This window comes from Kryptolebias marmoratus, linkage group LG3 (genome assembly GCF_001649575.2).
Source record: "Kryptolebias marmoratus isolate JLee-2015 linkage group LG3, ASM164957v2, whole genome shotgun sequence".
Taxonomy (NCBI): domain Eukaryota; kingdom Metazoa; phylum Chordata; class Actinopteri; order Cyprinodontiformes; family Rivulidae; genus Kryptolebias; species Kryptolebias marmoratus.
The window spans coordinates 10,910,565-10,921,200 of NC_051432.1; the positions used below are offsets into that span (position 1 = coordinate 10,910,565).

Consider the following 10,636-nt stretch of genomic DNA (forward strand, 5'->3'; position numbering starts at 1 on the left):
CGATAACACCTGACTGTGTGAAGGACCATTGAGATAAAATATGACCCAGGGTAACAATAGAGCCTGTTGCAATCCTTTGTAATAAACTTCTCAAACTCCAGCTTATGATAAAGATATTATTTACTTTTCCAACAGAGCACTTTGCTCTCAAAAGGCAGGTTTACTTGTTGTTCCTAGAGTTCCCAAAAGCATTATGAGCCATCAGTCTTTTCTTGTTAAACCAACTTTGATTCAGCAAAAAAAAAAAAAAAAGTCATTTTTGTTAGTTCAGGCTTGAGTGAACCATGCTGCAAACTGATGGGGAACTTCATTACTCTTAATGTCGAAATAGACCAACATTGTCAAAAACTGCTTGACCTTAACACGCAATTACAATCTCATCGTTGAATATTGCAACAACCATATCCATGGCCACAATTTCCCCCCTCTTAACTGTTTCTTTTGTCATCAAAACACTGAAAATACTCTCTGTGTGCTTTACTGTTATGGGCACTATCATTTAAATCGGCTGTGAACATTTAAGTTTATTCAGTCGTCAAATTAATTACTGCCATGCGGCTTTTTTTTGTTTGTTTTGCTTTGTTTTTGTCAGCAATTCATTGCAATTCTTTGCAATCTTGATATTGCAAACACTAATATTGCAGTAAGGATAGATTTTTATTAATTATACTGTGCAGCTCTGTTATTATTATCGATAACTTTTGTGTGTTCTCTTCTTTTTCCTCATTGGTATTTGTAGCCAGTTGCCTCTGACTATAGCCTCCTCCATAAAGTATTTTCAATCTGGGCCTTAGACGATGACGTCATTCTTTCTGAGCCGCAACGGGAAGTCCTGACAAACCTGTAACAAATACAGAAAACGGTTTGTGGTTCTGCAGTGCCATCTTACTTGATATTAGATTACATTGTAGCAGGACGTGGCCGGCTTGATTGGGGATTTACGAACAGCCACAGAGCGGCTCGCCTCTGCAGGCTTAGCAGAAAACGTTTTTGTGACGACACCTTGCGTCTCTTTCCTGTCCTCTCTAACCCCAGCCGGTTGAGGCAGATGGCCGCCCGTCCTAAGCCTGGTTCTGGTTCTGGCTGAAAGTTTCTTCCCGTTGAAGGGGAGTTTTTTCTCTCCACTGTTGCCTGCCACTCTGCTTGCTCAAGAAGGAGGACTGAATCAAATCCACCAATCAATGCAATCTGCTTGCTTTCTTTGAGTACACAGCTTCGTACTCATTTATAGTTTACAGAATCCGATTTTTTGAAATTGTATTATAAATGCATTTAAATTATACTTGTTTGCTTATATGCACAGCGAGTTTAAGATGTTTCAGTAACAGTTTCACCACTCTGTACAAAGAAATCCAAAAGTAGACTGATTTGTGAAGAACTAAAAATTAATGTTTATTTTGTTGGAAGCGTATGACACAAGATCCAATGACATTTGTTATCAGTTCCAACATAAACGCCTAATACGGAAAGAATGCACATTTTCGACAAACATGCAAAATAATGTGCAAAATCTAAAGAACGGCCATCAGATTATCTAGCCGTCATTTTGATTATGGGTTGTTCCTCTTGTTCTGAAGGATTATAAGGAGAATGTCACTGGTTCTTCAAAGACGCCATCCTCCATCAATGATGTGCTCGTTTCCAGTCACATAGGCTGACTGTGGAGCACAACAACAATAAATCTTAGAAAATAAACACGCTCAGTAAATCCTAACACACCTTTGTGAGCACTCACCTCATCCGAGGCCAGGTACACACAGAGGTGCGCCACCTCCTCGGCTGTGCACATTCTGCCAGTTTTCTGTCTCGCCATGATATCCTTGTAAGCCTGGAAGCAAATCAAAGCTGTAGCGTTTATTAACTTTAACAGCCAGCCATTAAGATTTCCTTTTGCCCGAGATAACGTGTTAGATTGCACGTGCAGGAGTTACTATCGGATTAGGCCCGAGATAAGGTAAATCGGGAGTCTACGGTACTTGTTCCGGGTCCGGTTGTGCCTGGATCCTACCCCTCAGTGACGGAGTATCAACAGTCCCTGAGGAAACAGAAACCAGCAGGCGTGTTTTAACAGAACGTTGAGTGCAGGATCAACTTTGCACTTAAAAGGGGTAAACTCGATAACAAGGTCAAGTCTGCTGCAAAAATAACTCTAGATACGCACAAGATTGGGCAGCCCTCAAAGGCACTTATCTAAATTGTCTTTACAAGTCATAGTTCCGATCTTTTGATTTAGGGATCTGTCGAAAGCTTGTAAACAGTTGTAAATAGCTCTTTGAACCAGTTTTTTTTTACCTCAGTTTGAAGAACTAGCTTTAAAATCTGAGCTGAATGATGCACTAATGGCTAGTCAGAGCAAGGCCAAGACAGAAGTGGATCGCTGCCATCTTAAAACAAGCCGAATCCCAACAACTTCAGAGCAGTTCATGGGAACACCATGCACTGCCATCAGTTTTTCTTACGCAGCAATTACATAAAAATAACAGCAGCAGCTAGCTGTAACTCTTCTGGTGCAGTCTGTGTGCATTCAGCAGGAATATCATGATGTTTCTGCTGGAAAACCCGTGTAACGTGAAAGCAGTGGCAGTGTAAAAATTTTTCTACTGTGAAGCTTTTTGAGGCTAAAGTTGTTTTAGGACTGCAGCAGTCCACTTTGGTTTTGCATGAGCTAACCTCAGAATTAAACTCTTTATCGCCTGCTGCCAAAGGCAAAGGTGTCCCTTTGTCCCTCGTCAGAAGATGATTTCCGTTTAAAACTCTGGTGTAAAAAGCTTGCCATTCATTTCCTTCGAATCAAGGATGTTCAAGAGCCATCTACAACAGGCAAGATAGTAACTGTTCATAAACTTTATTAAAGAACCCCACTTCCAAAGATCTGAACTATCTCTTCAAGCAACAGACAGCTTGTGTCTATAAGTACAAAATGTCTGCTAACACAGAACCCCCCCCCCCCTCGTTTTCTAAAAACAATGCTACAGGTGGTCTCCAGTAAGTTCAGAGTATACTAAGATGACTAATGGTGTGTGAGCATATGTTATTTGGCTCATTGTTTAAGACTTACCAGGACAAACACAATTACAGCGAATGCCTTGCTCAAGGAAGTCTGCAGCTATCGATTTGGTGAGCCCAATCACAGCTGCCTTCGAGGTACTGTAGACACACCGGTTCACCACACCTGTGTCCAAGAAGCACACGTCACTCACAACGTAGACACGCGCACAGACGTAAAGAATTATCTGATAGAAAAAAAGACTAGAATAAATGGTCGAACTTCAGCGACATGGAGTCTTTAATTATACCAACATTCAGAGTACCGTACATAAAAAAGTGGAAGATTAGTCACCTTTTATGCTTGAAGCTACAGACGCCATGTTGATAATGTTTCCTGACTTCTTCTCTAACATCTAGAGAGACACAATAAAACTGGATGGTGACATAAAATCAGAAAACGATCTTAATGCGTCAGGTTTTTGATTTTTTTTAAACGCAAATAACTGTGTTTCGGTTTGAGCTCCAAGTCCTTCAAGCAGACAGTTTGCTCAGTTTGTGGCTAAAGCCGGATTAGCAGCCAGACAGTCACAGCCCATCATGTCACGGGCTCAGAGTAATACAGCTAATCCTTGGAGACAAAGAACGAGCACAACACTGAAGGCATATGTCGCTCGGTTTGCGGCGGCGCGCGTTTCGTCCCCGTCTGTGCTGACTGACCGATGAAGTGGGGAAGGGTCACCTTAGGGAGGAAAGCCTTGCACATGAGGTACATGCTGCGCACGTTCACGTTCATGGTGAAGTCCCAGTCGGCCTCCTCACAGTCCAGGATGGTGCCGTGTTGCACAAACCTGTATGCAGCATGGAGAAGAACACAGTAGCTGAAATAGACTCACTCCATTCCAACAACACCTTCAGGTCAAATGGCTCAGGCTGGGGGTTAGAACGCCTGATCCGTCGGATAAATAAAAAATAAAGTTAAACAGTATTAGAGGTATTGAGGGCCTACGATTGCTTGAAGAAATGACCCCGCTCACTGTCTTTGATGCCAGAGTTTTAACCTAATTATCTTATGATGTGAAGGGTCAGAGTTGTAGTCGTTTCAGTCAAACCTGAATGACGTTATGCACGATCTCATGTGATACTGCGAGATCTGGTGAGATGCATTAGCATTCGGATGATGTGTTTAAGATGACTCTCATCTACCACCATGACAAATTTTAGCCCAATTTCCATAAAACTGATTGAGTTAGAGCTGCTTTTGTGTTGGTTAATGTCAATTAGCTGTGGCAGTTATCTTGACGTGTGGTGACTCTTCAATGATTACTTTATGGGAACTTCAATAAAATTTGTCCAGTGGTTCATGAGACAATTTGCTAACAGACAAACAGAGTTGACACCCACAGTTAAATGCCAAGGTTTTAAGCGACGATCATGCACAACACCCGGGAGTATCTGTTGGGGATGATGCTCATTTACTAAAACACTACATTTTAGCTCAGTATCTGTAAAAGTGGCTGAGTTTTAGCTTTGGTTGTGTTTGCTAAAATCACTAGGTTGTGGTGGCCAATTAGATTTGAGTTGATTCCAAAAGTTAATCGGTTTTAAACGTACATCCAGTGATTACTGCCCTGGAGTTTCAGTAAAATCCATCCAGTGGTTCATGAGATATTAAGCGACAAATGAACACATGTATACATTCACAGAAGCATTATTGCCCTTTCACCTTCTATGGTTAGAAATCACTGCTGCTCTGAGATTTAAAAACGAAAAAAAAAAAACTGTAAAGCTGTCTGTCCCTCACACAGAGCCCAAAGTCATTAGGCCCCCGCATACTCGGGCGGACTGTGCGTACTCCGTGAGCCGCGCAGACTCCACGCGGACTGTCCAAGGATGGTTGAGACTTCATACTCGAGCGTACAGATTGCCTAAAATTCTCCCGTGACAAATTTCAGTCATGGCATCACCAGACGAGGAGGAAGAGATCGCTTACCTCTTAGCTTTAAAAAACAAAAGAAAAGAAGGTGCCTTAAGCCCTGTTTCTTCACCACCAGGGTAGCCACCGCACACCTGCCAGCGCTACACAGAGAGCGGCGGTCACGCTGTGCGCTGGCGCCGATTCTCACCCGAGAGGTTTGTGTCGTACACGGAACAGTCTGATGTGAACACCGTTTCTCGCCAGGCAGCTTTTTGTGCGACACAGAGTACACATATGCGGTCATAAAAATTGATCTTTGGGTGGACCTCTGCGGAGTGAAGTACGCCCGAGTATGTGGGGGCCTTTACGTTGAGGCAGTATTCTCTGAAAAGACAGGGCTGTTTTGTTTCGCTTAATGCGCCTTATAACCCAGTGCCCCCTATAGTGCTGAAAATACGGTAACTGTATGGTATGGGGATTTTAGAATTGTAGCAGAGTTGGGGTTGAATACACATGTTCAAAAAAAAAAAACTAGACTGTTCTTTATGTTCGTACTCATATATTATGTGATTAAAATCAAATAAACATAAGTACCCTGCAACGTTGAACAGCACATCAACATGGTCGTGTTCTTTGGCCAGAGCTTCCACTTGGTCCTTTTTAGTCACATCCACCACTTTGGTCCTGATTCCTGAGGATGAAAAAACATTTTGAAAAGCACTAGTTAGTTTTTATTCTTTTATAATGAAAGCACATTTATTTTTATTACTTTGCTACATAAAAGTAAATACCTTTAAGCGTAGAACACTTCCACACATACATTTTTACTCACTATTTAACAATCTTGCAAAACTATGTTGGTAAATCTGTGACGGCACAGAAGAGGAGTCCTAGCCAAATAAATACATAAGAATAAAGTTGATAGAGAGGGAATATAGTATTCTGGTGAAAAAAAGTAAACTTAAAACACCAAAAGCTGTAACTTACTGAGAAAAACCACAGATATTCTCCTCGCTCTAATTGGTAATTGTAAGAAAAATGATGTTTACTAGAAAACCTTCAACAAGACATAAATGTCAAGAAAACCAGTTTAAAATGATTAACTATGGAGGTGAGGTAAATTATTTCAACTTAAAAAGTGAAATAATGTGGTTTGTATTTAACAAAAGAGCTCCATCTTCCCTAAAGCATCCTTTATTTGATGTAATGATTTATTCAAGACATGACCCCTTTAATTGGCTAAACTAATCCATTAAATTAAACCTACAGAGATTCGAATGCAGCATCATAAACATACATAAACACAAAACAATTCACCCTGAAAAGATGCTCAGAGAAGGAGGTGTGTTCATTCCCTTTGATTTATTCTGGCTAATTTATTATATTAACTGAGTGAACGGAGACTAAATCTGTAAATAAAACGAGGTTATGCCAGAAAAAGCAGTAAGCATTGAAATGAGTGTGAAAACGGACAAGAAAAAGTTACAGTGTGGTTTTAGAATTGGGCTTAATGTACACAGCAGGAACTAGTTATGTGGCTCCTGCACAGCAAGTTCTGTCTGTTGTATAAAAGATGTGAGTAAATTAGGAAGGTCGTCCAGAAAGGGATAATAAAATGATCCTTTATTTGGACCTCAGCTGGGAAATCCATCAGCGAGCCGTTTTCTCCCTGAACAACAACTCAAGGTGCCTCAGCGGTAAAAGAAGAGGAATGCGTAATAAAATAACAAGTAGCCCAATGTTAAATAGCTGCTTTTAATTAATTTAGGGAACTGACGAGCAGCAGCAGTTCTGTAGGTTTTGTCTCCCAAAGAAAAGATAACTCAGGCCTGATTTGTTTATACGAGTATCATTACCATTTTTTTTTTTTACTCCTGAAATGTTCAAGTCGGAAACGAATCTTGTTAATGTTGTTCTAGAATTTTAAATGTTTGCCCATTATAATTAGGACGTAAAGAGTCAAGGTGTCCAGTTTGCATCCCCCTGGTTTCCCAGCAGATGGCAGCTGCAGACCGACGAACAGATCAACCTCGCTACCTTTGACGCCATCCAGCTCCTTCAGCTTCTCTCCGTTTATGTCCGTTGCTGTGACCCGGGCGCCTTCCTTCGCAAAAGCCTGCAGGTAAAAAAAAAAAAAAAGAAAGGAAAGAAAAAAAGAAAAAGGACTTGAGTGAGCTCCCAAAGTTCAAAGTACGCAACTCACACTGCCAATGTAACCTTTGAAAGAACAAACATTTTGTTCTCTGGCTGTAAGTCGAACAAATAAGGTTTACTTAAAAAAAAAAAACATTTGACAGTGGAGGAAACAAGGATAAGGCGCAATGACAGGTTGTTATGTCTGGTTCCCTAACAAATCTGAAACGCCGCTTGAGTGAAGCAAATGTTTTAAAGATTACCAATACCAGTCAAGATGTCACACTCGAGGAAATGCAGGCGGTCAATTTTTAATCTGAGCTCGTTTTAATTTCAATCACTTGTCGCTTTTAAAAGTGTAAATACAGTTAGCCATGTCCTCTCGTACCGTTTGCAGTTTTTTGAACTATGTGATGTGATCCAGTGAGCTGAAACTACTGAAGCAGAGCTTAATATTTAAAACAGGTGACTCAGCCTTGACAAGAATGCATAGAAGACTCGAGTGTTTTGTTATCTTTATGGTGAGACTGGCCCCGAATGCGTGTTTTCACCGACCCTGAAATCACTGAGCACTAAAGCGAAGGTGTTTTTTTGCTTCTGGAGAGTTGCCATCAGGAAGAAAAAGCTCACCGCTTGCAAAAAAAAAAATTACACATTTATTATATGTTTATTTTTAAGAATTAAAAATAAACGTATCACGGGATGTATAAGAGAGCACACTCTGCACATAGAAGTTCGCAAGCATGAGATTCCCAATGACGCGCGCTAGCAAGAAGGTTTTAATTAAAGCCTTTTACGATAGCAGCAGCACGTCCAATCCCCTGCGCGGCAGCAGATAACACGATCACTTTCCCATCCAGTCGTCCCATGGTGCACCTTTCACCGCTCCTGTGGCTGAGACAGACAGAAAAACAAGCGTACTGATCAGAAACAAGCTCATTCTGACAATAACTCCTCTCTCTCTCTCTCTCTCTCTCTGAATAGGAATCAATTCAGTCAGCTTTTTGTTACCAATAGTTTAAAGAATTCAGATAATAAAGGCGAAGCAGCCCCACAGTTAAAGGTTTAAAGGGATAGTTCAGATCTTTTGACGTGGGAACAGTTACAGGTAGTTTTTTTTTTGAACACCTTCCGTTTGAAGAAATGTGTTTAATTCTGATCAGATCGACAAAGTAGCGACTAGTGCAAGTGGAGCCAAAACCAAACTGGATTGCTGACGCCTTAAAACAACTCCAGCCACAGGAATTGAACACCGTTTGTTAAACCACTGCATCATGACGTGCCAGCTGGACGTGCCCCAGGCTGCTCCAGAAGTGCTACAGACAGCTGCTGCCGCCAAACATAGGTCTCTATGTTGAACAAAAGCATGAAATGCTAACCTAATATGTATCATGTAAAGGTTTATAAAACTGTGTTTATAAAAAGTAGAGGTTTGTGTAATTAATTTAATCGGCCAACATTTACCACTTTTTTTTTTTTTTTATAAATCGGCAAACGGTCATACTTGCACATACTTAACCGGTTACCAAGTAGGAAGATGAAGACCAGCTCACTGTAGCCCACAATTTAGTTTAGTCTCTGTGTATATCATTTAAGTGTCCAAATTCTTTTAAGTATCTTTGAGTACTGTACGTTTATGTAAGTCAAGCAGATATGTTACATTCTTGCACAATGACTGCTGAGGATAGACCCCAGATCCCCCGCACAAAAAAAACAAAGAAAGTGGATGGATGGATTACATATATTGGCCATTGGCTGCCCTGATTACTAAAAAATGATGAAACACATCAATCAGTTTCTAAAACAAACCACTACAACTAAGGCCAGAATCAAACTCTGTTTCTTCCAAATGAGGTTGTCCAAAGAGCTATCTACAACAGGTAAGATATTATTTATAACCCCGCCACAGAACTCCACTTTAAATGATCTGAATTTCCATTTAACCTTTATGTGATCAAACTCTGAAGCACAAATTAGCACTTCCTAAACATTCTATTCTACTCTATTCTAGCTCATATTTGGTAGTTTTTTTTTATTTTTTTTTTAAACTTTGGCAAAATGGTGAACAACAAATTACAGCTACCATTGTCATACTTGAGGTGCAGCAGTCAATCTGAACTGCTGAATGCTGGGAAATTATACTTCTCTCTGCTGGCACTTTACCAAAACAACATAACAAAATACATATTTTTATATTTTAGGAGCAGCATGTCTTGTTGTACTTTAACTGGCTCTACCGTTGCTCAAATTAAAAAAAAAATGGATCCATGGTTGTTTTTAACAGAGAGTGGAACTGCTCGCATGTATTTTTAGACTGCATGCATTTCTGAAAGTTAGCTCTTAAACACCAACTTTATTTTAGGCAAAACAAGCTAAACAACATGTTGAAGGCCGTCAAAGAGCACGGAACGGCGAATTTTTGCAAGTTAAAGGCGGCCAAGAAAGTTAAGAGATAAAGTCGAACTCAAACACTCACCTCTCTTTGCAGCTTACACACCACGGTGAGCGAAGTCCGACACGTGACGTCGTACTCGCACGGGGATTGGCTGGAGACCAGGAAGTGGTCTGTTAAAGAAACAGTCCTCACTGAAAAGAGAACGCGGATCCAGTGATCCACATTTTGTCACATTACTATTATTTTTCTATTCTGTAAATTAAATGTATATAATCTGGTCAATTTCTGTTTTTCTTTACATTGTTACTATTATAAAAACTTGTTTGTACCACTGCAACTCACAGTGTATGAACTTTCTGATATACTGTAGATTAATTTTATGAAATATCTAACATTGTTTAAGAAGAGACAAATTAATAACGCATAGTGCAACATGGGGTGGGGTAGTCTTTACTTCTTATTCGGTCTTTGTGATCTGTCTTAATCCTCAAGTCACCAGTGAAGATTAGTAACCTTTTATATCTGGTTAAAGTTCTACACAGGCCTGGATATGACTGAGGGTTCATAGTCTAAAAAAATGAATGAAAGCTCAGAACTAAAGAGTAAACATTCAGTAGCCTATAATGCCACAAAACAAAGAGAAATTAAATACTTGGCATTCTTTGGAGGAACACATACCACCTGCCGCCTTTCATACCAGAGTTTTAAACTAAAATCATTTCATGCTGAGAAGGTATGACATTGCAGCGACTTTGGTCAAATCTAGTCAATTATATTATGCACAGCTCATGCAATACAGTGAAATCTTGCAAGATATAAAAGCGCTCAGATAAGGTGTTGAGGATGGCTCTCAGCTGCAAACCAAATTTAGCTCAATATCTGTAAAATTGACCGAGTCACAGTCATTTTTATAGTGGCTAAGGGTGATTAGCTGTGGGGACCATCTTGACTTGGGTTGACTCCAAATGTTAATGAGTTTAAATGTACAGCCAAGATTTACTTTCTTAGAGTTTCATTAAAATCTATCCTGTGGTTCATGGGATATTTTGCTAACAGACAGGTTGACTCTAACAAAGTTTTACACAGAGTATTTGCGCAATGTGTAGATCTCAAAGTGCATGTTGGGGATCTGGCAACACTGATGCTGGGCATGCAGTCTGGAATATGTAAACAGCAACATCCAAACTGTGAATTCACGGACGTGA

At 40.2% G+C, this 10,636-nt stretch overlaps 1 protein-coding gene across 1 annotated transcript; it reads right to left on the reverse strand.

Moving 5' to 3' along the window:
- Positions 1 to 1,367: 1,367 nt before the first annotated feature.
- Positions 1,368 to 9,581, reverse strand: bdh2 (3-hydroxybutyrate dehydrogenase, type 2). Its single transcript, XM_017413206.2, has 10 exons — positions 9,513 to 9,581; positions 7,834 to 7,930; positions 6,941 to 7,019; positions 5,498 to 5,594; positions 3,728 to 3,836; positions 3,341 to 3,401; positions 3,059 to 3,172; positions 1,977 to 2,035; positions 1,736 to 1,828; positions 1,368 to 1,658 (listed from the first exon to the last, which is right to left on the reverse strand). The coding sequence occupies exons 2-10, from the start codon at positions 7,903 to 7,905 to the stop codon at positions 1,605 to 1,607; spliced, it is 738 nt and encodes a 245-aa protein (XP_017268695.1). The 5' UTR covers positions 7,906 to 7,930; positions 9,513 to 9,581; the 3' UTR covers positions 1,368 to 1,604.
- Between the last annotated feature and the right edge of the window lie 1,055 nt (positions 9,582 to 10,636).

Coding starts and splice junctions, on each gene's coding strand:
- bdh2 (XM_017413206.2), bottom strand. CDS start 7,905: ATGGGACGACTGGATGGGAAAGTGATCGTGTTATCTGCTGCCGCGCAG. Junction 5,595..6,940: donor GGAGCTGGATGGCGTCAAAG/GTAGCGAGGTTG, acceptor TTTCATCCTCAG/GAATCAGGACCAAAGTGGTG. Junction 1,659..1,735: donor TGTACCTGGCCTCGGATGAG/GTGAGTGCTCAC, acceptor TGTGCTCCACAG/TCAGCCTATGTGACTGGAAA.